Here is a 27,111-nt window from a genome sequence, read left to right as displayed (position 1 = left end):
AACAGCGTGGCTGGTGCCACCAGCTGTCCCCCAGGCACCGTGTGCTGAGCAGCAGCTTGCCTGGTGCAGACCCTCCTGCAGGAGGGGATGGCTGCACAGGACTGGGGGTTTGCAGGCTGGATGCCTCTTCTGTTACCTGGGTAAGCCCCCTGTGCTCCTGAGCATCCCCCCAGCCCGTGGGGTCCAGCAGCAGCAGGAATGTGCCCCCCAGGCAAGGCCCTCCCGCTACTATGACTTGAATTATGCAGCAAAACAAAGACCCGTTTTTGGTTTAATTTTCCTCCTGTATTGTCTGTTATTGTACAAAAGGCTTCAATTTCAAATTACAGGAGTGATAGCCAGTTAATGTGGTACAGTGGGAGGCCGGAGTTGCTGTTGCTATGGCAATGGAGTTCGGCTCATTTGTTTTGTAGATGAGTAATTACTACGCAATTAGAGTAGGCTAAAAATAAAGGGGCCTTTTGTTCCCTCTTACTCATTAATATTAATAAAAGACCTGTCCGGGCTGTGGTAAACAATTAATGCAGATGTGGTTTCCCATGGTAAAATTAACAGCAGCTTTCATGCTCCTTGGCGTGAGGTGAAGGCACCGGCATCACCTGTCTCAGCTCTTCCTTCCTTTTAAATGGAAAAATGGTCACAGAGGGCTCTGTGATATCCCAGCATCTGAGCTTTAGCTCTTATTTGCCAGTTGGATGGGTGGTAATAAGTGTTAAAGCTCCATGTGCAGGCACAGACAGCAGGAACAGCGCTGGGGTCAGCGCCTGTGACACAGCGAGCGCCCGCAGCCCGCCGAGGGCTCCGGGAGGAACCCAGCAGTTCCTGCTGCAGACAGCTCCTCGTTCATCCCCCTTGGATCAGGGCCAGGCCTGGAGCAAGAAACTTGCCCAAAAACCTGAGCACAGGCAAGGACAAGCGTGGTGCTGCTGAAATGACTCCAGCACGGCGTGTTACAGACGCAGATCGACGAAAAAGTGTGAGGAACAGTCCCAAGCATTTGGTGTGAAGTTAAAAGATGACAGTGCACTTAGTCTGGATATTGGGAAGAAATTCTTCCCTGTGAGTGTGGGCAGGCCCTGGCACAGGGTGCCCAGAGAAGCTGGGGCTGCCCCTGGATCCCTGGCAGTGCCCAAGGCCAGGCTGGACAGGGCTTGGAGCAGCCTGGGACAGTGGGAAGTTTCCCTGCCCATGGCAAGGAATGGGAGTGGATGTGCTTTAAGGTCCCATCCAAAGCATTCTGTGATTCTGTGACGTATGTAAACAATAATCACATCATATTTTAAATTAACTGTAAAACCAGTTAAATTGGCAGGAACCAGTTAGGAAAATGACTTAATAAGACAGCATTTATCTGCCCCTTTGGTTTGTGAGTTCCAGCAGAGCTGGTGAATGTCCCGTGCCTGCAGGGAGGGACAGTGGAGCAGCACAGAGCCGGGGCAGGGGCTGCTGAGCAGTCACCTGCTCCCTGCAGCATCCCTGGGGTGCTCAGCACCCCTGGAAAACACCGCCAGGAATGCAGGACCTCTCCAAAGGGCAAATACCTCAGCCCAGAACCCTGAATGTCTGCTGGGGGGGCTGTGGGTGCACAGAGCCACGTCCCTCCCAAACTGTTTAACTAATGGAGGGAATCGTAGCAGAGCCTTTGTAAGGTCGACATTTGTTTGTTGTTAAGGATCTAATTAGAAACATGAGAGGAAGCTGAATGGCTGCTTGCTCGGCTAATTAGCGACATGCACGAAGACCACTTTGAACTTCAAGGACACAAAGCTATTAGCGCTTACATCAAAAATGGATTAAACTTCTGTGCTTTTATTATGATTAAAGATGAGCCGCTCGAGAGGAAATCCTTTTGTAAGGCTGTGACAAGAGCTGGCTCCCTGGCTGCAGCTCCTACAAGCGAAGCTTTGTGTGGCCCCCGTGTCGCGCTCGGCCCCGCGCGGGTGACACCGCTGACACACGCTATGGAAAATGGGATTAGGCAATAAATATTGATCGTTGGCAAAAAAAAAAAAAATTACAGCGGAGCTGCAAAGTGCAGTTATTTGTCCTGCTGCATAACTGCAGGAATTAGAACGGCTGGGCTTGAATGTGCTGAGTTTTGTGTCTTGTCTTGTGCAAATCTTGTGCACATCAGCTGCTTCCAGATGTGGAGGATGCCTGGGATGTGTTACGTGCAGTGCTTAGCACGAGCAGGGGCTCACATGCAGCAGTGGGTTTGTAAAACACCTGCACCAGGTGAATTTTGATCTTGCCTAAGCTTGTGGAAGCTGCCCTTGTGGCTCCTGCTCCTGGCTCATCTCAGGTAGTCCAGCAGTTGGTTTGTGTCGTGCTGCGGCTGCAGGAGCAGCGTGGCAGGAGGACACTGAGGCTGCAGCACGAGCAGTCGTCCCAGGCTCCCAGGTGCCATTATCACCCCGTTGTGCCCAGCTCCAGGAAGGTGGGCAGCTCTCAGCCCTCCCTCCTGGTTCCCACTCACTTCCAGCTGTAATTGCCGAGCAGAGCCAGCTCACCACCCACTGCTTGCTGTCATTACCCTGCGATATTTTGATGTGTGAAGCCGTTTCCGAAGGGGCTGCAGAGGCAGAGCAACCTTTGAAAGTGTGACTGCAGCTGGAAAATAACGTACAAATAGTACCTTGTTAGGGCAGATCTCGGTGTGCCTCAGCCTCATCACCACTTATTTTGCTGATGAGCCCGACAAGTTGTTGTATTTCCCTTTTTCCCTGCAGGGCCAGTGTAGCTGCAGGGGAGGGATAACCTGGGGCAGCCTGGCTGCTCCCCATTACGGAGCGTGTCGGGGTGACAGGGGAGGCACAGCACCCGCCTTTGATTCTCCAGTCAGGACTGAGCCAGCTGTCATCTGTAGCTCTTCACACTTGCGGAGGAGCCACATCTGCCACGGGGTTCTTAGAGAGAGTGTTTCCTTTTCAAGTCTGCTTGGGAAGAGCAGGAGCAGAGGGATGCGGGTCCCCGTGAGAGATGTACAACATGGCAGCTCTCATCGTGACGCCGGCGTTATTTGTTTTTCTGGTTTGTCTCCCACTTTCTCTTCCAGCGAGTTGGGAGCTGTTTGTACCTTGTTATTCTCCAGAATATCTGCGTGTTTCCAGCTCATTATTTCGGAGACGTTTGTGAGCTGGAGCATTGATCCGAGTTCGGGGTGTGCCACACGCTGCCTCCGACAGAAACCACGCTCTGTAAAAGCTCAGACACGAGGAAACGATGCTGCCAGTGGCACAACCTGACCACAAATGAAGGGGTTTGGAGCTCTGTGAGGTGATTGCTGTAGAAAAAAAAAGAGCCTGAATATGAGCTTTTATTTCTCAGTGCTGTGCCAGTGCACTCCTGCAGCCTGAATGAGCCACTGAGAACCAGGAGCACCGATGTCTTATTTCAGACTGGCATTAATTTGTACATCCAGTCCTGGGTAAATGACATTCTGGTTGTTAGCAGCTCTGAAAAGCAAGGTACAAACTCCCATTAACTTCAGCCCTGACTGCACAGAGAATTAGCTTCAGCCAGGCGATCTGTAACATGGGTGCAGTGCTGCTAATTATATTTATAAGGCTCTGAGCACTAATGATGTAAGATTTGCATGCTGAAGTTGTGCTGGTTATTTAAAGTATCAGCGTCACACAGTGGGTGCTGCTCTGTTAGTCGTGCGTGTGACAGTGTGGCCATTAGTGCCACGCTCTGGGACACTCGGGGTCCCCAAGGAAGGTGGGATTGTCCCCACACCACTCACTGTGGTTTTGCTCTGTGTCCTCTGCAGCAGTTGTGCTTGGGTGGTTGCAGAGGCTGGAATGTTTGGGAGCAGGTGATGCTCCTCCTGTGACAGTCTTCTCTTAAAATCCAGCACTAAATGGATCCAAGTGACTCAAATTCATAAATTCATAGAATCCTGGAGCGGGTTGGGTTGGGAGGGACCTCAAAGACTATCTAGTCCCACCCCATGTCGGGGCAGGGACACTTTCCACTACACCAGGCTGCTCCAACCTGGCTTAGAAATCAAATGCCACCAGGCTGTGGGGCAGTCCCCTGTGCCAGCTGGGTGCTCAGTGCCCTGCCCAGTGCCCCTGTGCCCTGCCTGCTCCCATCCCTGTGTCAGCACTCAGTGTTATTATATCATTTACTCCTTCGAGCTGGAAGATGATGTTTGCAGCATGTTCTATGAATTTTTCATAAAGATAGAAAAACAGACTAATCTTGTGAGCTTTGAGTCTTGGTGGTGGGTAATGGCTTTGATTTAAAGCATTTTGTCTTAATGATAGTTATATTGAAAATTTCCTGCTGCTTTCAAGCACGTTTAGTTATTATCATAAACATTGATGGTAGAAATGCCTGCCAAATTGTGCGTGGCTGTTTATGGCAGATGAGAGAGTCATCCAGAAATTAGAGTGCTGGATCAACAAGTTGTGAAGAAACCTGTTTGTACAGGAATCCAGCCTGAGGGCAGTGGGAGGGCAGGAACAAGGAGGGTCTTGAAGGAGAAAAGGGCTGAAGATGACCAGCTCTGGTTGTAGGATATGTTTGACAGCAGATGAAAAATTAATTTCGGATGAGAATCACAGAATCAGTTATGTTGGGAAAGACTTGTAAAATCAGTGACTCTGTACTTTAACCCCACACTGCCAAGCTCCCCTGTCCCTGCAGAGCTGCTCACCCCCATGCATGGCCACCCAGGGACAAGGAAAATCCTGCCTCTGCCCAAAGAGGAAATCCAGTGGATTGTGGTGGTTTCTTTCCCTCGGGAGGATTTCCTCACCTGGGCACTGTGGCAGGGGAGGCAGAACACACATTCTGCACTGTTCCTCACCTGGATTTTTTTTTTATTATTTTCAAATACTCACATTTGTTATGAGTTCCCTGCAAAGATATTTTAAGTTTTTGGGGTTTGGTGCTGTAGGAGAGGGAGAGGTGTCACCAAGGCTCCAGGTGGGCTGTGTGCAGGGGACAGTGATTCCCATGCAGGGTCTGTCTTAGTCCTCTGTCCAGATTACCCCTGCTTTGTTTCCTTTGAAATACAGTATATTTCAGTGGTGTCTAAGTGGGTTTTTTGTCATCAGGTCTCACTTACTAGTCCCTAAGGGCCTGACTGTCATCCCAGTACCGTGTGAGCTCCTCTTGTAAGACAGTGATGTCAAAATCCTCACGTTTCTTCTCCTTTTCCCTCCCTCTTTCCCTTCATCATTCATGGCTGAACTGAGTGTATTTGGGTGGGATTCCAGCCTGTGGTGCTTTGCCCAGGCCCAGCGGCGTTCGGGTCCTCGTTAGCGTAACGCTGCTCGTAAGGCAAATGTCAGCAGGAATCCTGACTTAGAAATTTCTCAAGAGTTCATCCAGGGAGAGTTTATCTTTCAGCAGTGACCTTTCTTGTCGAACACGGATTAAGGTGTGAGCAGGGTCTGTGTGAGCGTGGCAGTTTGCAGGAGGAGGCTCTGGATGCACATCCTTGCCCTCCTGCCCCTCCCTCAGCCTGGGCTGCCAGGCTGCTCTGGGTTCCAGCTCTTGGCTCCTTGACATCAATCACTTGGCTCAACGTGGAGAAGCATCTCACATGCATGTTAAATGGGGATAAAGGCTCTTTGCTGAAGGATGGGTTGGTAATAAAGCCTCCCTGCTTGAAGAGGTCCAGCTCTTGCTGTGCCAGCCCTGCACAGCAGCTCCCAGCTCCACCAGCACCAATATTGGCATTAAAAAAGGCCTGCTGGGGCTGCTTTATGAACCCACATTTTTTATATCATTCTGTGTCCCTTCTCACTTTCCCTCATTGCTTTTTCAGTGCTCCCCAAGCCACTGTGACACTGAGCAGAGTAAGCCTGAGTCTCCCCAAACCTGTCCCTCTGGCCTGCAGGCAAACGTTCACCTGCTGATCAAAATTCACAGGCTCAGAGTCTTTTCTGTTAGAAAAACCACAGGAAATTCTTAGTGAAGCGAGCAAGACATTAACCTGCCCTGTTCCATCACTGCCAGAGCTCCTGGCTGCTGGCCCTTGATCTCCATCAGCACAGGAAGGAGCTTCTGTAGCCCAGAGGAGGGAGGATCACTGGGGCTGAAGATAAAAGGTGGTTGGCTCTGACTTAGAGGCACATCTAATCTTTTCCACCTCTCTCCTGACCTTGATCTATCACAGGGCTTCCTGGGGACGCTCGGGATTGTGAATTTTGCATAGAGGAAGCCTTTGAGCTGGAGGTGCTCAGGCACAGTGTCTGAGTTTTGAAGTTGCCTGCTGCAGGGTGGTTTCCTGTGCAGTTGGTTGGGAAATGGGACCTGGAATGGGCTCAGCACTTCCTGAGTGCTGGCAGTTCTTGGAAGGGGGAGAAGGTGGCCCTGCCAACCCTCAGTCAATGCTGAATCAGTCTGATGGATCCAGAGCCAGGGGATTCGTGGCTGGCTCAGCCCAAGCCTCTGCTGGGAGCAGGCTTTGCTCCTGGTCCTGGCACCAGGTCACAGTCAGTGGTTCCCTCTCCTCCATGGAGAGCACAATCCCCTGACAGTTTTTCAGCAACAAGCTTCCAAACATCTGCCCCCAATTCCTGTTCTTGCCATGGGGAAAGTCTCCAATTCCTTCCAGCCTGCAAGGAATTAATGTCAGCACTCTGGCATTCCCACAGCTCACAGCAGGCTTGGACAACTTCTGACAACCTCCAATATGAGGAATTTCCTCATAAGGACACAGGTTTCCAAAAAGTATTAACTTTTCTTAGTGATGCAGTATCTGGAGTCTAGAGGATTGCAGACATGTTTTTTCTTCTTCCTTTTAGTCTCAGGGTACTCCAGGTTTGTGTAAAACAGACTTGTTTCGAGGTAGTTCTTGCCAGAACACACAGGATTTGTGTGTTGGTGAGGTTGTTCAGGGTCCCTTTGATGGTAAAGGTGCCCCTGGCTCCAGGTGAGCTCACCTGAGCTCCTGGAGGAAGACAAATACTTAGCAACTAACCATGGCTGAGCAAATCATTAAAATACAGCTTTCTGAGGCTGCTGAGCTCAGAATTGTGGGAGCTTTCTGTTTCATTTATAGGGTCTGGAACGAAGTGTTGGCTCTGGAAAAGCTTCCGGCTTTTTCTGTGGAGTTTTTCAGACACCACATGGAGAGGTGCCAGGGCATCCCAGCCTCCACACAGCACTCCCCAGGCGCTGGAGCAGCCTTTGGCATGCCCGTTTTCCCTCCTCTGGGCAGTGTCGGAGTGTTGGTCGGTAGATGAAAAATTACCTTTTCATTACCTACCTGAATAACCCACTGCCAGCTCTTCTGCAGGTGTGAAAGCCTTTTTTCCAGTCTTAAGAGATGCAAATGAGGGTCACCGAGGTGGGGTGTGGGGGCACAGAGAGTCTCTCTGCTTCCTCAGCTGGTTGTTCTGGAGGTTTCTGGTGCTGCTGTGGGATTTGCAGGAGTATTTTACTAACAGGATGCTCCTGGCCGTGCCGTGTCCCGCTGTCGCTCGGAGCAGCCAACTGGGTTTTCTGTGTGACTTGGCAGGAAAATACACATCCATTTTATTGAACCAAGGGGAAGAAAAGGGGAGAAAAAGTGCTGGCTTCTAGTAATAAAGGGCTTTGGAACATCTCAGCTGGATATTTTTCTTCACAAGCGAGAAGGCCAAATGTTATCTTGACATTTAATCTTTAATAATAAAAAAAGGCTCTTTGTTTGCCAGCGAAGTCCAAAATCTGTTTACTCTCTCATGCCTTATTTCTTTTAACTTGCTAGCTTAGATGTCCTACTTACCCTCCCCTGCTACCAGTTCAGAGCTGTGGTGAATCATTTATTGTCCAGAAATGACTTCCCTGTCACCACAGAGCCACCAGCTGACTTCTCTTGACCAGTTCATTCGTTTGAAAACTGGGGAGCCTTTGGGTGGGCAGTGCAGGGGAAGGGGCCAGGGCAGGAGAGGTGCAGGCTGTGCCCACCACAGCACTTTGGTGAGAGCAGGGGGCTGGCTCCAGGCACAGGAGAACCCTGTGGTCAGTCCATGCAGCTCTGACCCATAGGAAGAGGTCACTCCAAGCCACCAGACTTCGTAATTCTGGTGTTTAATGAAGCTTATGGGAAGTTGGCAGCCAGAGGAGAAGGCCTTGGGAGGGTGGAGATGGAGGTGAGGGGCTCTGGGGCAGGCTGTGCTGTTGGGCCATCGTGTTGTGGCGCTGCCCATGATGGGGACACTGTGGGGACACGGTGGGGACACGGTGGGTGTGGGCAGCCCAGGCTCCCTGTGCCCCCAGGTGCTTGCAGGGACCACCCAGGTGTAGCTCCAGCTTCCTGCAGCCATCTCCATCCTGCTCCTCCCAATCCGCTGAACTTTTCTTTCGCATTGAAACTTCTTCCTCATAAATTCTACATCCAAGAGCAGCTGTGAGAGATGCCAGAAGCCTGATCATCTAACATGCTTTAATATCTAAATTTCTTCTTCAGTATCATTCTTATTTACATTGTTTTTCTTTCTCAAAAAAAAAAAATTAAGGGAGGAAAAAAATTAAATTTTCTTTTACTTCCACATTAGGAGGTGAGTTGTCATCCACCCTCTGGAATTCTTTTTTTGCTTTTGATCTTTATTTATTTGTTTAATTTTGGTTGATGTCCCCAGCATGGTTTTGGAGACGAAGGTAGGTCTTCGCTCTCCAAATCAAAAGGAAAAAAAAAATAAATAAAACAATACTCTCCTTGGTCATATTTAAAAGAGAAAAATCCGAACTGTTCCATTCCATATCATTTAAAGAAAAAAAAAATCAACTATTGAACTATTTCTACAGCTTACTGATCTAAAAGGGCAGGTTTTTTCCCAAAGTATCGAATGGATCCAAAAAAAACGATTTTCCTAGATGATGATAAACGTGATTCAAGTTATTTGCTGTCAATAATTTAATATCAATATTACCACAATGTGTAGTCTCAAACTAGTTCCTTTGTAGTTTGCATGGGATGTGAATGCTGTCTCGGCGTGCCCAGACCTAGAGAACTTGTTACTACTGCATGAGCATCAAGTCAGATGTTGAAAAATACCTATTATATTTTGTGATAATTTGGTGAAAATGAGCACCTCCAGTCTCTGGTTGCAGTAGTGTGTTGAATGATTGTTCTTTTATTTTTTGATTTTATTTTTTTCTTTTTTTTTTTCTTTTTTTTTTTTTTTATATATATCCATATATATATTTTTGGAGCTCTAAGCTTCGTAGTAGTCCGGGCTGACTCTTCTCCAGTACTTGCTCTCCTCTCGCATGGCCTTGGTATAAGTGTTAGAATTTGGGCCTAGGCTGTTTATTCTGGTGTTTGGCTTTTTTTTGTTTTTTTTTTTTTTTTTTGGTTTTTTTTTTTTTGGTAATACCGGTGCATGCCCCGGCGTCTGGCCTCATACCCAGCTTTATTCTCTGCACACCAGTCTTGAATAGCTACAGTGCTCAACCGAATTTTGGCGCACCCGCTTCCCCGGCAGGCTCCAACCCAGCGCGGCCCGGAGGATTCCCCGGGGCCAACAGCCCCGGGCCCGTGGCGGATCTCTACGGCACGGCCAGCCAGGACTCCGGCGTGGGGAACTACATAAGTGCCGCCAGCCCTCAGCCGGGCTCCGGCTTCGGCCACGGCATCGCTGTAAGTACCGCGGGCTGCCCACGGGCTCCCGGCTGAGGGGCTGTGGGAGGGGGTCCGGGGGTTCACAGGGGCGGTGGGCCCGCGGTGAGCGCGGCTTCTCGCCGTCAGAACCTGCCCGTGTGGAGGAATTGATAATTGTAGGAGAAGGGTGCTTTAATAGTGAGAGGTCGACGCGTTTAACTTGTGCGGTTATCGTGTCGTTCTCGCTTTATTGTTTGCCGCAGTGATTTTTATACGTTGGTGACATAGTTAGACGTCACACAAAATATGTCAAGAGTCCTTGCCTTGAGGTGGCTAAGGTCTTAAGGCTACAGTTCTACAGATCAAACCCCGTAATTCCCCGAGACACCTCAAAGTGAATTTCTCCTGCGCCACAAGTGAGAATTTCTTCCTCGCCACAGAGGCCTACAGGCCCCATAGGCCCCACAGGCCCCACAGGCCCCATAGGCCTCACAGGCCTCACAGGCCCCATAGGCCTCACAGGCCTCACAGGCCCCATAGGCCTCACAGGCCCCACAGGCCCCATAGGCCTCACAGGCCTCACAGGCCCCACAGGCCTCACAGGCTCCACAGGCCAAAGGGCTCAGGCTGGAATTGCTCAAACCTCACTCCGAATATAAATCATGTCCCCGATCTCGGAGAAACTCCCCCACAGCTAATTATCAGGATATTCCAGCTTGAGGTTGGAAAAAGCCTCCTGAATCCAACCTTTGGGTGGTCACTGCCTTGTGAACCAGGCCGTGTCACAAATTGCCACGTTTCCAGGGATGGTGACACCGCCACCACCCTGGGCTAGCCCATTCCAGTGGTTAATCACTCTTACACCAAAGAGATTTTCCTAATACCCAACCTGAGCATCTCTTGGTGCACACACACTCCTTTGGAGCCAGACTCTGCTTGTCTCAAAGGGCAGTATTTAATAAATACGGCATTTAAATCCCTGCTTCTCCATATGGGCTTTACGTCAGCCCAACTACCCCTCCTGGTTGATGCACCCTTTGGCAGGAAGACAAACAGTCCCTGCTCCCACTAAACCAGAAAAATTAGCTCATTAATTTGGCTGGTGGGACGCCCAGCAGTGGGGGACAGGACATGTCCTGCTCCCCTTCACCTGTTGGGTGACCTTTGGGGTCACTGTGACCAAGAGAGGTGCAGGTTCTGAGCGAGGGGCCGCGCTGGCTGCGGGGTGACTGGGGTCTGCTGTGGCACTAATGAGGGCACAGATTGGCTTAACAAAGCTGCACGTGGCTGTGTCACCTGTGTGTGAGCATGAATGGGGCTGGCCCCTGCCCCGCTGGCACCCCCAGCACGGACTGACATGGGGGCTCCTGCCCTTTTTGGGGTACAGGCAGGAGTTGTTTTAGCTCCTGCACCATGAGGACTCCCCCCAAAGGTCCCTCAGACTGAGAGGAGAACTTCACTCCCTGACAGAATTGGATGGGGGGAGCAGGAGTGTAGTGCAGACAAAGTTCCCGAAACTGTTATTTTTATTGCCAAAAAAGACAAATAAACCTTGCACCTCGGTTTGTGCCCGTGGGCTCAGTTCCCATCCTGGGCCTGCCCCTCCCGTGGTCACACCATGGACGTGACAATCCCTGTGGATCAATTCTAGCACAAACGTGGAATATTACTGCTCTGCAAGGAGCTACATCAGTTCAGACTGCCACCTCTCACCACTTACAACACCTCTTATTTCCATTTTTCACCTAAAAACCCGTTGTTTGTGCTTGAAAACTTGGGCACTTTAGTCTCAGCAACATCTTGATTTTTCAAGTGACAGGACGCCAGGTCCAGGCCTGGGTATTCATATTTGTCTGCACTAACACTTCCCAAAGAACTATTTTATAATTGACTTGCTGATTGGCAGCCTCTTAATTCCCCCAATAACTGCAAAGAATCCCATAGCTTTTATTACATATATATTTATTTAACACTCTCCATTTACTAACCCTGGTTTAAAAATTAAAAAAAAAAAAAAAAGGGAGAACCCTAAAGCTTATTTTTTGCACCTGGGGGAATGAGAAGATGATGGTCTTGGAAAGGTGACCATAGAGCTGAGCACACCTGGTGACCTGAACAGCTCTTGGAAATCCCTATTCATGCTGGCAACACAGTCTTTCAAGTCCTTTGATAATTTCTTGGCAAAATTAATAATCAGCTGTTCCCATGTATAGAGACTGATGAACTTAACAATTGTACAATTTTAGGGACCTTTGATTGCAACGGCTTTTACAAATGGATACCATTGAAACGTTACACATGGTTGGTTGCCATCTCACTTGGAGGTATTACAGTATATCCCATTTGTACTTTGTGCTGAACTACCATCTCCCCTATATTTACTTTAAGTGAACAATTTTTTTATCTTCATTTCGTCTTTCCTTGGCCTTTAATCATTCCTTTCTGTGATTTGTGTTACTCAAATCAACCTCGCGGGCAGGAAACTGGAAGACAGATCCAAAGCTAAACCTCCCAAAAGTCACTTTTTCACCTTCTTGATGCTTCCTGCAGTTATTTGAAGAGGCAGAAAACCCAGAAAGCTGTGGGGAATCACCCCCAGTGCCAGCAGCCAGAATCCCAAGGGGATCAGAGATCTGCTCCCAGAGCACTGGTCTAAAAATAGCTGAGCCCCACTGCTTTATTACTGAGAAACCATCATTCTTAATTAAGTGCTGTACCAAATATTACAGCTAAAAGATAACATTGTAACTTGTAACCATAGAGCAATTATCAAGATTAAAAAAAAAAAATTAAACCTGAGCAAATTAAATTAAAGGCATTACCTGAGCACCACAGCCCTGGATCGCTGCCAGTTTCCTACCCTTTGAACTAAGCTCGAGTTAATTAAATGTTTAATTTTTATTTTTTTATTATTATTTGGCCTTTGGCATATTCATCTTTGCAAACAAATATTCTTAACACTCGGAATGGAATAGATTAGAAAATGCACTGAGAAGCAGAAGTTATCCCAATTAAATGGCATGGGTTTGCCTCCAGAGCTCCGAGCCCGGACAGGCACGTGGAATGGATGTGACAGATTTTATTTCCCTGCCTCTTGCCCACCACTCCATGAGCAATGTCACATCATTTACCTTCAAAAAATCAGTCTATGAAATTAGAATTAAAGTTAGTCAAGGGGCTGGGAACTGTGGAAAACCTTCGGATACTTTAAACTACATAAAAATAGATTTATACCTAAACACCAGTGGATAAAGGGGGTTTCTATTTACTCTCCATCTCCACACACACCCCCAAGATTACCTGAAATTGTTCTGTCGATTGATTTTGCTCCACCAAGGAGCGTTTTTATGGGAAAAGAAAAAAAAAAAAAAAAAAAAAAAAAAAAGTGCCATAAGCACTGTTGCTTAATCCCAGCTATTACTTGCACCTCGCGGTGTCTGCCGGCCGATCAATTTGTCAGGATCCCTCACGTTTGCTGGGCCGTCAGCCTTTGGAATAGTGAGGTGGGACCCGAGGCCAGCTGGAGCCCGAGCAGAACATCATCACTCAGGCTAATAACGCTTGGTGACGGCAGCGCCGCCAGATTGATGGGCTCTAATCACTCCTCACTTAGCACAGCCCATCACTTACTGGCCAGCGTCGGGGCTCAAACCATTAACGACTTCAAAACAAAGTGCTTTTAATGTTGCTCATTACTAATTAAAATGGATTTTGAGAGGAGGAAATGAGCCTTATTATTAATTCCTGGAGGAAGGCTGAGTTTGAAGCGCTCCGGGCAGCGGCTGGTCCTGGCATCCCCGGGGCAGGATTTGGCTGAGCAGCAGGTTCTCGGGGCAGGGATCAGTCCCCACATCCCTGCAGGATGCTGCTGGGACCTCACCCCGAGCTCACCTGTTTGGGGATGGGTGTTGGAGGTCATCCCAAACCGACCAGGGAGCGGCTGCCTGCAGAGCCCTAAATATTTATATCTCTTTTATACGTTATATATCTCAGCTTTAAGCGCTGGCAGGGACGGAGCGTTGGAGGCTGAAGCTCCAAATAAATCCTGGCTGCCTCAGTGTGCCCAGGTAAAACTTGTCACCTTCCAGGTACTTCAGAGAAAGCTCATTTTACCAAAGCTGTGTGAATTCACGGTGTAACAGATGCCTGAGGAGCCGGGTTTGCCCTGGCCTTACATGAACTCACATTTGAGTGTTCCTAAAGCAGCCCAGCCCTCAGCGAAGCCCCCAGTGCAGGCTTGGCTGGGATGGAGCTGGAAATAAGAGCAGGGAATCCCTCTGCCATGGGGACTGTCCTGGGAACACCTCAGCATTCCAGCCAGTGCCTCTGCATCCTCCCTCGGGGTGGACCAGGGCAGGCTGCGGCTGCAGAGTGTTCGCAAACACTTTGGGGGTGTTTTTTATTTTGTTAAAAATCCTAATCGACCTCAATTAACTGTCCCTCCTCTCCCGTGTCCGTGTCCACCTTCTCCCCAGCAGAGTCTCTCTGGATGTCCGGGCAAGACAGGGCGAAGTTTCTGAAGGGCCCCACGGTTGGGTGATCTCATCAGACTTTGAGCACTACATCATCATCACCATCACCATCATCATCATCACCGCCGACGCAAACTGGAGGTGGCACTCGAAGGACTTGGGTTGTTTAAAAACAAAAACAAGACAACAACAACAACAAAAATCTCTCTCATCATCTCATGAATCTGCTGTACTATAAAAACAACAGCTTTTAAAAGTATGTATATATAAAACCCATTTCTTGTTGGTTTTATTTTCTCGATGGGTTCCCCCCTCACCCCTGTTTTTAAGCCTCTCCAAAGCCCCATCTTTTCGTAGCCTTTTTTGACATAGTCTCGTAGCCACGTAGCTCGGAACTCTTTGTGTATGTAGCCAGAGCCTAACCATAGTGTAACTGTTATATTACGGGGTTTCTTTTGGCTTTTCTTTTCCCTCCTCCTCCTCGTCCTCCTCCTCCTCCTCCTCCCTTCTGTTTTATGTAGTTTTTTTGTTGCTTAAAGGATGCTGAGATGGTGACAGGAGCCTCGGCCACGGGGGGAGCTGGCAGGGCACGGGGAGGGGGAGCAAACAGCTTCTCTGGCCCTTCTTTTTCCTTTGTGGCATCTTGGTTACTCCTCTTCATTCTCTCTATTTTTTGGCAATAAGGCGAGGGCGACAAATTTTTTGGGCGTCCTTTTTTTTTTCTATATAAGTGCTTTTTTTTTTTTTTGGTGTTTTTTTTTTTTTCCCGTCGTCGAAAGAGGTGATATAAGGTTTTTTTTGGAAATCGCGGATTCTGAAAAAAAAAAACACAAAAAAAAAAACCAAAAAAAAAAAAAAAAAAGAGAGAAAAAAAGAATAGTAATAATAATAATAATAATAATAATAAACCGCTGTAAATACGATTCCATTAACTACATAGAAACTATTAAGAAAGAGAAATACAAACCTATTTTTGTGACGGAGTCAGCCTAAGGCAGTTTCTCTACGGAAAAGGATGGAAAAGGACAAGGGAGTTGGAGCTTTGGGAGCAGCTGCCGGAGCTGGCCCGGGGGGTTGTGCTGCTGTGGGACCCTCCCAGCTCACACCAGCAGCTTCGCTCTCAGACGTGCACAGCTTTCACAGGAAACAGGCTTAGTGGGATTGTTATTTTAATTTAAAACCTGCTTTTCCCAAAACTGATCAAGAAGCTACGATTTTTTTTTTTCCTACTTAATGCATTTACGGTTCAAAGCACACCTTTGTTTTTGGTTTTAGGAGGGTTGTTTTGGGTTTTTTTTGGGGTTTTGTTTTTTTATTTTAGTCATTGTTTTTAAACTAGATCAACTTGCTGTCCAGTCATTTCAGCTGCTCTGGGCCCCCGTGTGGGCAGAGCAGTGTCCAGCTTGCATGGTTTCCTTTATTATCCATCACTTTCTGTATTATCCAATTAGAATAACTTTGGTTGGTTTTGATTTTTTTTTTTTTTTTTTTTTTTTTTTTTTTTTTTTTTTTTTTTTTTGGGAATACCTCAGTGCTACAAGTTTCACCCTAGAAGCAACGGAAGATTTTAATTTATTGTAGTTGTAAACAGAATTTAAAAGAAATAAAGTATAAAAACATCATTGCACTGTGACTGGTAGGGGAAAAACTGACAGTTTCCTATTTGCACATGTTTAATATTTGGCTGTTATATATATGGTCCTCTGTTGGGGGAGGAAACTTATGAAGGATATTTTTTAATTTAATTTTTTTAATATTGGTAAATAGGCCTGCAACAGCAAACTAGAAGTACAACATGGTAGGTGGCATTAAGAACATACTGTAGTGTGGATATATTTCTTCTTTTTTTAACGTAATATTGACAAGTTTTATTAATATTTTTTTAAATTGTTACGTTTATAAATTTGGTACTTTAGGTACAGCCAGTATAAGACACTGAATGCGACATTTGTTAAAAAGAGCTGCTGCACTCCTATTTTTGTAAATTTTACTAACAAGTAGACTAATGTAGACATTCAATAGACAAGGTAGAGCAAGGCATCTTTAACAAAACAAGGCACCATACTGCTAACCGAAAGGAGAAACCTTGTTTTTCTTGTTTTTAAAAAAAAAAAATCATGCTTTTTATGTAATATTTTAGGTTTTTTTCTTATTTCAGAACAACCAGGTTTAAGCAAAATGCTGGACGCTTTTTAAATATTGAGACTTGATCAAGTAATAAAAAGAAATAAAACCGAATTCTTTAAAAAATAAAAAGGTAAAAATATATTAAAAAAAAAAAAAAACTATGAACCAAATTCCCTGCGATTCAGTGTGCCGTCAGGGAATTTTTTATTGCTATTTTGTCAATGTTGATGATGTACTGTACTACCAGTTGGTTTTCCTCTCCATTCCCTGTCACCTCATAGAATATTCTTTGTTGATCATTGTTGTATGTTAATAGTGTATAAAATGGCTTATCTTGTAAGAGTGCTGTCCTGATGGTAGTGTAGTGAATTTTCCCCCCCTCTTTCTCTCTTCCTCTTCTAGTACATATTGGTAGGTGTATCGTAATTAAGGTTAAAAATTTAGATGTAGTTATTCAGATTTAGGACCAGTAAGGATAGAACTTTCTCTTATTTAAGAAAAAAAAAATGCTAATAATTTTGGGAAGGTTTTCCGTTTTTTTTTTTCTTCTATTTTTCTTTCTGTGCTTTACTTTTTTTTTTCCTCTTGTTTATTATTTTTCTTTCGTTGATCTGATGCGGTTTCAACTAACCAAAGGTCTCACAATGTTAAAAATGCTGGCAAACTCTTAAGGCATTTGTAGATCCCCACCCTTGACTTTGGAAAGGGGATGTGCCATACTACCTTAAATGCTAATGCTAGATATGCAAAACTGGATTTTTTTAATTTATTTTTTAAAAGAGGGAGGCACGGTATATTAAAACGATTTTACTAAGAGAAAAAAAAAAAAAAAACAACATATTTTTTTAAGAATGCTCAGAAGAAATTGCTAATCTGTGTGAATATGTTTTAGATGTTTATATACCTTTTGAGAAGTCCCAGTGGCCCATAGCACAAATGTCGTGGAATCCAAGATGTTTTGATGTGGCTACCTAGACTAAGGTTCACGTTAGTCCCCCACTCATCTAGAAATCAATTTTGAAGGAATTTTTTAATTTTTTTTTTCCTTCGTTTGTTCGTTTGGGGGTTTTTTTGTCAGTTTTTTCAGCACAAAGGTTCAGCTGCACCTTTGTTTTACTCAAGCCCAGGGGAGAGAAGGATCGTGGAGCCATGGAGAGGTTTGGGTTGGAAGGGACCATCCAGTGCCACCTGTGCCATGGCAGGGACACGTCCCACTGTCCCTTTGGGGCTCCAGCCCCATGTCCAGCCTGGCCTGGGACACTGCAGGGACAGAGACACCCCTCCGTGCCCTTGGCTTTGCCAACACCAGGGATTGCCACCCCAGCAGTGTCCCAACACCGGGGACATTCCCCAGGAGCCACAAGTGCTTGGGACCCTCCCCCTTCTAATAACCCGAGTCCTTTGTGATCGGCTTGATCAATGCAAAGCCTGATCTGTCCTTTGGGGTTTTATTTTTTTTTTTTACTTACACTTCATAAATGTTCATTTTGAGTTGAATTTGTAGCTTGGACTTTAAGGTAGCATGGCTCTCTTTGCTGTAAGTTGATTTATTATTTTTTTTTCCATTGTACAGCAGCGTCTGCTGGTGAATGTCACACATCTTGCTAGGCTTAGTTAAACCATTGGGTAATTGTGGGTGATAACGACCTGAAAGGTGTTGGGATTTCTTTTTTTCCCTGCTTTCATCTGTAGTGTGAATGAGGGCTAGCGACTCCAGCCACACGTCCCTTCCTGTTTCGTTTTCTGCCATTCACTCAATGCAACATAATCAATAATAAAGCAATATAGTTTACTACATTTTTACTGAAGGCCAGCCATGGTTCTGTATGATATTGCATATGAAAAAAAAAAAAACTGTTTACAAAAAGAAAAAAAAGAAAAAAAAAAAAAAAAAAATAAAAAAAAAACAACACTAACTCATAGCTGTCTTTTATGCTATGGCGATGTCTCTTGGGTGGAATCTTCTGAATTCTTTTTTTTAGTGGTTTGGTTTGTTTTTTTAAAAGCGGCGTAGCTGAGAGAGAAGGGAGAGCTGAGGTTTAGTGTGAGAAGAGCCAGGAGGCATGGAAGACACACGGGCAGACCCTGGTCTGCACACAGACACTGTAGAGTTTCCTACGTACAGAATCCAGTCGGCCCCGGGCGAACACTACGTGAGGAGATTCTGTAAGCTAAAGCAATACTTTAATACTGTAATAAAATTACCAAAAAAAAAAAATAAAAATAATAATAAATAATAATAATTTTTTTAAAAGAGGAAAGAAAAACAATAAAAAAAAAAGTAGTTTGAGCAAAGCAAATCCTCGTGGTCGGGTGTCGACCTCCCCCCATCCCCCCCCAGCAGTCCGAGTGTGTTGTGTGGAGAGCTCGGTGTCCGAGCAGGGGCTGGGGGCAGTGGGGTCACCCCAGGGTCACCCCAGGGTCCCCCCAGGGCCCCTCTGTCGTGTGGCCGTCGTAGGTAGAGCACCCCCATCATCCTCTGTCGTACGAGCTCTGAACTCCCATCAGTACTATAGGATGCAAGTGAGCATTTCAGGTGGTCATAAATGTACCTAAATAAACTATGGCACAGTGGCAGGCCTAGCCCTTCCTTTTATACTTTAGTATGAACTGATGAGAACTTTGGTAGTGACTTTTTTTTTATATATATACATATATATATGTATCTATATATATCAAGCATCTTTCAGGTCTCTGTGTATGGCTTTCTGAAGCCCTGTTGTAAAATACTATGTGGATGGGGGTCTCTCACATCACAGATGTGGAAAGTATAATTTTATATTTGTATTTTCAAATAAATAAGTTTGTGAAAGGTTTCCATCCTCTACTGTGGTCCAGAAATCAATGTGTTTGTCTGACGAAAAAAAATACAATAAACTGTTTGGAACAGATCCGTGGAGTCCGCTTCATTGCGGGGAGGGGAAATATTTCCTCCTGTGGGGTGAGATCAGCCCCATGGCCCCAAAACTCATCACCCTGTTGTCCCTCCTGCTCCCCCAGGGGACACAGCACATCCTGTCCCCCTGCCCGGTGTCCCCAGGTGTTCCCTCATCCTGTGCCCTGCGTCTTTGGCATCCTCAGCACTAATCCTGTTTCCAGCAGGGGCAGCGGGTGCCTCTGTGTTCCCAATCCTGCTGGAGCCATTCCCAGTCCCCCGCAGCCTCCCTGGAGTGACTCCTCTCTCTGCCTTCACACTCTCCCGGCTCAGATACTCCACCAGAGGCTGTTCCCCCTTCAGCGCTTGGCCTGGAGCAGAGCCAGCTTCACCCCAGCCCTCCTTGGAGGCTGTAAACGCTCATTATTGCGGGATGACACTGGTTCCTCTCCCGGGGAGATGAGGCTGTGGCTTTGGGCAGGGATGGAGGGGATGCTCCAGTGCCCAGCCCCTCCAGGACACCCCTGGCCGGGGTCCCGGGGGTCCCTGCCCCATGAAGGTCAGCGCACGGCGGGATGCGGGACGGGCTCTCTGCAAAGCAGTCAACACATCAAGCCCTTAATGGGATTGATGATTAGTGGAGCACCGAGGGGAAAATTAGATTAGAAAAACAAATGAAAATAATTTCGGAAGTCGTGTTTGTTCGGGGTGGAAGGAGCTTCCACTGCGAGGGCTGCAGGAAACGATTTGACTGCAATCCAGAAGAAAAGGAGCGCGGGTCTGGAGTACATTAGTGTGGTGGGAGGCCGGGAATAGCAGCCACTTAACCCTGTCATTCAGCAAACATTAGTGAATTATGAGTGTATTATATGTGGGTGATGTGTTTTGTGCAAAGCCCGCGGGCCTGCTGTAGCAGCACTGAAATGGGAGTGGGGGTCGGTGTCAAAATGTAAATTTTTATACCAGCTCTGGAATAAAAATAAGATTTTGTGTTCGCCTCCCAGCTACTGAAATCAAATTGCAGCCGAAATCAGAGTTGTAAAATAAGCAAGAATTTCCCTTCCCTGTCAAATTAGTGCCCCGATAAAGAAAACAAGGGAGATAAATGTGATTTACTTCCTCTCCCTCCTGTCATAAACATTTATGGCCGGGCTGTAAGGACGAGCTGCAGCAGGCAGCTGGGGCTCTTGGGGTTGTGCAGTGTCACCAAGTGGGGGTCTTTGGGTGCCCAGCCCCTGCTGTGACACCCATGGGGCAGGTGAGCTCCTGCCACACCCCATCCTGTGCCCCCAGTCCTGCAGCTCTGCCCTACCCCCGGCCACAGGCGGCTGTCCCAAAATCTGGGATAAATCCCGGGTTTATTAACGTGCTGGGGGGACTTGGGCACCCTCTGCTCCTCGGCAGGGCCGCGCATCCCCCGGCAGCATCTGGAGGCCGCAGTTCAGCAGCAGAAACCGAGCCAGCATTTATTAATTATGAGCTTAAGCTCTCCCTTTCACGGCTATTTACGGGGGCCGCCTCATTGCTAATACAGAATAATAAAACAGAGGGGTTTTAAAGCTCATTTGTTCCACTGGGTACCAGTCCCCTGTGGTGGCACCAGCCCGGCTGCCACCCAGCCTGAGAGCGCTGGGACCCAGCTGGGGATGAAACCCACCCTGAAAAAACCCACCCCCAAAAAAAACCCACGCCGAAAACACACACCAAAAAAAAAAAAAAAAAAAAAAAAAAAAAATCAACACCTTGAAAACACCCACCCCCCAAAAAACCCACCCCAAAAAACCCGCCGCTCTTCACCGTTCTGCATTCATTTCTCTCAGCCACCCCAAGAAAGGAGCAGTCCCGGCAGCTCCGCTTGGCCACGGCGGCACTTTCCAGCCGCTCACGAGGCGGTGGCAGCCCCGGGTAAGCAGAGACACTTGTCATTCATTAGCGCTTCGCAAAGGGCACCGCTGCTTGACTCGGTTTGTGCATTAGGCGAAGGCAGATTCCTGCTCTTTACCTCCCCGGCAGCGGCTGGGATTAGCGCGGAGCAGCTCCCGCGGGCCGGCTCCGGCATCCGCCGCTCTGCAGGGCAAACAGAGCTCCGCGGAGAGCCGCGGCATGGGCTGGGCTGGAAATAACCTGCCAAACCATCCGCTTGCACCCCCTGCCACAGGCACGGACACCTTCCACTACCCCAGGGTGCTCCAAGCCTCATCCAGCCCGGCCCTGGGCACTCCCAGCTGCTCTGGGCACTCTGAGCCAGGCGTCTCCCCAACCTCACAGAATTTCTTCCCCGTATCCGAACTAAATCTGCCTTCCTTCAGCTCGGAGACATTCCCCTTGTCCTGTCGCTGCGCTTGTGAGGCTGAAGTCCCTTTCCAGAAGGAGTGGAAGAGCACGGTCCCCAAAGCCACCGGATCCCGGGGTGGCAGAGAGCCCAGCCTGACCTCCCCGACATTAACAACTCAACCCTGCCAGGGCCACGGCTGCCGAAACTGGGCACGTTCCCACCCACTGCTGAGTTTCTGGCAGCCCGGGGGCCAGCCGAGCTCCTGGGGACAGCGTCCAGCCCCGAGCCTGCTGCTGCCACTAATGGCTGTGACACACGGAGTGGCACCCGCCCCAGGAGCGGCTGACAGGAGCCCGAGCGCCACTCCCGCTCGCTAATAATTACTGATTAAAAACTAGTTAAAAAGCCAATGAAGACTGAAACGTGCATTAACCGGGTGACCCTGCCCGGCGCCAGCCGCGGAGAGACGGGAGCGGGGCCGGAATCAGCACATGCAGTGTCTCCATGGCTTGGTGACACCCAGCAGGCATCTGTCACCTCCTGCATCCACAGAGCACGGCTTCTGATGTGACATAAACATCGACGGAATGAAAAAGCAGGAGAAAATTCCTGCTTTTTTTTTTCTTTTCTAAGCCCGCAAAGCGTTTCGGCCGCAGTAAAACTGCTCGGGGTTTACACAGGGCTTTACCTCTTCAAAGCAGCAGTTTGGATGTCTGGATGAAAGGGGCTGAGAGGAACAAAGTGCCTCTTTTCCTGCCGGTCCTTCCCCAGCCTTTTGACGAGTGGGGAATTCCTCTTTTTTAACCTTGAAAAAGCGAGCCTGGCTGGGCTCTGAGCTCCGAACCCCTCCTGACTGGAGGTGGAGCAGAAGCCAGGTGACATCCCTGTCCCTGTCCTGCTTTGCCCCAGCAGTGACTGAGTTACCCAGCCTGAGCTGGGATGATGAAGGGGGGTGACCACCCGGAGGGGTGCAGCACCCGGGGCTGGGCTCAGCATCACCTCCCGGGCCCGGAGCCACCGGTACTGCCCAGCACTGGGGTGTCATCACTAACCCGCACACGGCGGCACAAAGGACATGGTGACCCAAAGGACAGGGTGACCCAAAGGACATGGTGACCCAAAGGACACAGTGACCCAAAGGACACGGCGGCTCAAAGGACACAGTGGCACAAAGGACAGGGTGACCAAAGGACAGGGTGACCCAAAGGACAGGGTGACCCAAAGGACACGGCAGCACAAAGGATATGGTGACCCAAACGACATGGTGACCCAAAGGTCATGGTGACCCAAAGGACATGGTGACCCAAAGAACACAGCAGCCCAGCTGTCAATACTGAGAGTCGTGACACTGTGTAAGTGCTCTGTGCCAGCCCCATCAATCCCAACATCCCGGGAGCGGCGGTGACAGCGGGGAGGACACGGGGAGGTCACTGGGGAGGACACGGGGAGGTCACTGGGAAGGTCACCAGGGAGGACACGGGGAGGTCATTGGGGAGGACATGGGAAGGTCACTGGGGAGGACACAGGAAGGTCACCGGAGAGGACATGGGAAGGTCACCAGGAAGGACATGGGAAGGTCAATGGGGAGGACATGGTGAAGTCACCAGGGAGGGCACTGGGAGGTCACCAGGGAGAACACGGGGAGGACATGGGAAGGTCACCAGGGAGGACATGGGAAGGTCACCAGGGAGGACACAGGAAGGTCACCGGGGCAGACATGGGAAGGTGACCGGGGAAGACACAGGAAGGTCACTAGGGGGGACACCAGGGAGGACACAGGAAGGTCACTAGGGGGGACACCAGGGAGAACGCAGGAAGGTCAATGGGGAGCACACCAGGGAGGACATGGGAAGGTCACTGCGGAGGACACAGGAAGGTCACCGGGACAGACACGGGAGGCTCCCGGCCCATCCCAGCCCGGCACATCCCCCCGGCACAGCCGACCCTTTCCGATCCCATCCCGCGGTACAAAGGAGGCTCCGGTGCCACCCGGGGCGAGCGGGAGGCGGTGGCGGTGCCCCAGCCCGAGCCCCGGGGCCGCTCGAACAATGCTCTGCCATTAGCAATCAGAATATCCGCGCGGCCGCTCATAGAAAATCAAGAGGCAAAATAATTGAGTCAATAGCGCTGCCGAAGGATTGCTCCTTCAGCCCCATTCTTGTGCTAACAATCCTCCAGCAGGGCTGAGGATTCAAAAGCTCGGAGAATCAAAAAGGAATTGATTTGATTCAGAGCTTCAGCCCGGGCTGTATTTAACACATCATTTTTTGCTTGCTCTACATAGAATAGAAACTGTTTGAAGGCAGAGGGGCTGGGGGAGAGGGACGAGGGAGGGAAAGCACAGGAGCAGCAGAATATTCTGGATTTGCCACTTTTCTGAGAGCGATCGGACCCGCATTGTCCCCCTGACAGACCCTGGGGACCCACAGAGGGACACCCCAGAGCTCTGAGTCCCCTGAGCAAACCTGGAATAAAGAGGAGCAGAGCGAATGGAGGGAAGCCACTGGAGCTGTGGATCACCACCAGCATCCATCCGGCTCAAGGGGATGCTTCCCCTGGGGAGAAGGCTGGAGGTGCCTCCTGACAGCCTCACAAATCCTCCTCTCCCTCTCCCGAGTGGCCACAAGGAGAACCGCAGGATTTGCCACTCAAAAAGGATGGGATTCCCAAATTCCCAGCAGGAGCACAAACTCCCCACGGACAGTGCCAGCACTCCCTTTCTGCTCCCCTCCAAACCACCCTTCTCCAGGATCCTGCAGCATCCCAGGGAGCTCCTTGCTCCCAGAAAAACGTCCAGGGTAAAACCCCTTGCACTGGGAAGTCTCTCTTCCAGAGACTTTTTGGCAAGCACCCATTTTTTCACATTTTCATGAAATACCCGTTTTCATGATAGCTATAATAATTTCTGGGCGCCCTTCTTGGCCTGCTCTTTATCTGTGAAAGAGGCAGAAAAATCCTCATCCAGCTCCAGCATCCCGCCAATGGAGACAAATTAGAAAATGCAGAATTCCCCCAGATCCATTAAACAAAGTGAGGGCAATGACCACTGGGAGAGGATCAGCAACAAAAACCAACCCCACAGCCCCCTCCAAGGCTGTTCTACCAACCACACATTAAAACATCAGCAGCACCTCGAAACATGCAGACCCAAACACAGAAAAACCTGAATCAACTGCAGAATAAAACCCAGCATAAAACTTCCTGAGCAGGGGAAGGAGGCAGTGCCAAGAACATTCCAGCAAAGGCATTTCTCTGCTCGTTGTGAGGCACACGAAGTTCTTCTAAACACTTTGGGGTCGTTCTACCCCTGGCAGAGCCCAGCTGGTGGCTGCTGACACAGCGGGGACCCCCAGACCCCCACCCAGGCAGCTGAGCTGATGTGTTGATGAGCAAGTCATGTCGCTATAATAAGGAGTGTTTATTTGAATAATAAGGTCAGGGAGTTAAGTAGTTGGTATTCCACTCGTAGGAAGCAGTTTGCACAGTGTCACTAATAATTAAAGGGGTTTTTTGACTAATCTAGTTGCTCTTCCTAAATATACTCCACTCTGTTCAAGAAACTCATCAAAGCAGCGAAGTGATCTTCGAGGTTATTAATCTCCTTTGCTCCACAGCTGGAGCAAATTTATTTGCTTGAATTAGCATGTAATAAACTTATAATAAAGCTGCCATATCCCTCGCTTTAGAGATATAGTTTGTGTAATGGGTAGTTAAATCTAGGTAATGTAGCTGTGGTCTTTGGGCCCGGAGAGAAGGGGAAAGGGAAAACTCAACTGTGTTTTCCCCAGCACAGGGATTCTCTGGGATTCCTTCCAGGCCAGGAAAAGTCAAACTTCTCAGCCCAGTGGGTCAGGTATTAAGGAGAAATTCCTCCCTGTGAGGTGGGGAGGCCCTGCCTCAGGTGCCCAGAGAAGGTGTGGCTGCCCCTGGATCCCTGGGAGTGTCCAAGGCCAGAGCTTTGGAGCAACCTGGGACAGTGGGAGGTGTCCCTGCCATGGCAGAGGGGCAGAAATGGATGATCTTTCAGGTTCCATCCAACCCAAACCATTCCATGATTCTGTGACCCTGCTGTCAGCAGCCCTCTGCCATCTCCAGACAGCCAGGAGCAGCTGGTGAGTTTAACAAACCTCACAGGGCACCAAAGGGGGGGACCCCACACACCAGTGGGCACCTTCCCTGGCCACCAAAGGAGAATTAACCCCAAAAATCACCCTCAGGGCTGCCCAGGAGGGGTGAAACCCTGGCCCCAGACCCCGTGGAGCAACACCAGACACTCCAGTGGGCACCAGAGCTGCCGACACCAGCAGCACCCACAGGTCAGGAATATTTCAAACAGGGCTGAGCTTGGCTCAGGGCGTCTCCAAGTCAGAGGAATAATTTGCTCCAGTTCACAGAGTTGAGCCTTTCTGGGCTGCAGTTTCCCAGGAACAATAAATCGTCTCCTTTCCCCTTCCCGTGGAGCATTCCCAGCAGCTCCGTGCCTGGCAATGGGCAGATGGAGACGGATGTGGCAGAAAGCAAAGTTCAGCTGCACAGGGAGGACTGGCCCCCACCTCCTCCGCAGAGGTTATTATTCACAGAGCCCGGGTAGTAAATAATTTTTTTTTCCCTCTCTCCATTTCAGCTCTTTTCTGCGCCGGAGCAGGGCCTGGGCATTAGCCAGAGGTGTCAGAGGTGTTAAGGAGGTGTCAATGGTGAAATAGCTGGGATTACAGTAAAGTCTAAATAAGGTGTAAAATAAAACCAAAGGTGATAAAGTCGTTGATAAGAAAAGCTGGAGAAAAATAGGAGTGCAATTATTTTTCATCCTGCTTGTTCACTCTCACAGTGCATTATCTATGGCTTTGCAAAGACTTAAGTGAGATTTTTTTTTTTTTTTTCCCCCAGTCTATGGTATTTTCTATGGCAGCACCGCAGCTCCATGGTCCTTGCAGGGCAGGAGAACATCCAGCACCTCCTGACAACCCAAACCTGCCCAGGAGATGCCCTTTCCTCCTCCTCCATCCTGGCCCAGGGGTGGAAGGGGAGGGCAGCGGCGGTTCCCAGGTGTGACCTTGGCAGGAGCCCTGGAGCAGGAGCCGGGGACAGGCAGCCCAGGGAAGGGGACTGCTGGCTCTGTGCCGGGCTGTCACAGGGCAGGGACTCACCTTCCCCGGCAAGAGCCCATCAATCATCCCGACAGCCCCTAATCAGGAGCTCGGCGGAGGATGGAGAGCTCCTGCTCCCCCTCCCCGAGAAAACCGTGTAAGGAGAGAGAGAGAGAAAAAAAAAATAAAATAAAATAATAATGCGAGAAATTACTCCGGATGGCAAATCAACAAATTATCTCTGATTACTATCCGGGTCTCCCAGCCTCCTCTTCCTCGTGCTCATCAGCTCCGTGTGCTGAGCCCTCCTGCCCCTGCAGGGCTCATTCCTGCCGGAGCTCCCTGCAGCACCCATGGGAGCACCCCACTCAGCAGCTGAGAGCTCAGGGGACACCCAGGAGGAGGGAGGTGCCTTTTCTGCAGCCAAAACTCGGGGAGGATGCAATGTTAGAGCTCTGTCTGGATTCCCTGGCTCTGAACCCAGTGGCCCTTTCTGCCAGGCGCAAACCAAAATGAGGGTTTTTTTTCCCAGGGAAAAAAAAAATACAGGGGAATAATTCTGGTGAAGAGGGAAAAAAAAAAAAAAGTTATTTAAAAGCACGTTCATCTGCAATTCTCCCAGTGCCGTGAAGGGTTATTAACTGATTGGATTTCATCACATCCCACTTTGCTGCTGCAGAGGCTGATTGTCCCAGATTTGCATTTCTCACGGACAAGCAGCAATCCCG

General features: G+C 48.8%; 1 protein-coding gene across 11 annotated transcripts in view; it reads left to right on the top strand.

The window, feature by feature from the left end:
• The window catches only part of MSI2 (musashi RNA binding protein 2), a 199,630-nt gene extending 185,429 nt beyond the window's left edge, over positions 1 to 14,201 (top strand). For 4 of the 11 annotated variants that reach the window (XM_066333581.1, XM_066333575.1, XM_066333574.1 and 1 more), the window contains 3 exons: positions 9,378 to 9,586; positions 11,794 to 11,871; positions 14,026 to 14,201. In XM_066333581.1, the coding sequence (XP_066189678.1) occupies positions 9,378 to 9,586; positions 11,794 to 11,835 (251 nt within the window). In that variant the 3' untranslated portion in view covers positions 11,836 to 11,871; positions 14,026 to 14,201. Of the gene's footprint in view, positions 1 to 9,377; positions 9,587 to 11,793; positions 11,872 to 14,025 lie in introns of those variants that run through there. The other 7 variants (XM_066333580.1, XM_066333577.1, XM_066333576.1 and 4 more) reach the window with 5 other exon arrangements.
• Positions 14,202 to 27,111: the final 12,910 nt, after the last annotated feature.

The sequence above is a fragment of the Sylvia atricapilla genome, chromosome 20 (genome assembly GCF_009819655.1).
Source record: "Sylvia atricapilla isolate bSylAtr1 chromosome 20, bSylAtr1.pri, whole genome shotgun sequence".
NCBI classification, from domain to species: domain Eukaryota; kingdom Metazoa; phylum Chordata; class Aves; order Passeriformes; family Sylviidae; genus Sylvia; species Sylvia atricapilla.
This window is presented reverse-complemented; position numbering and strand designations above follow the sequence as displayed.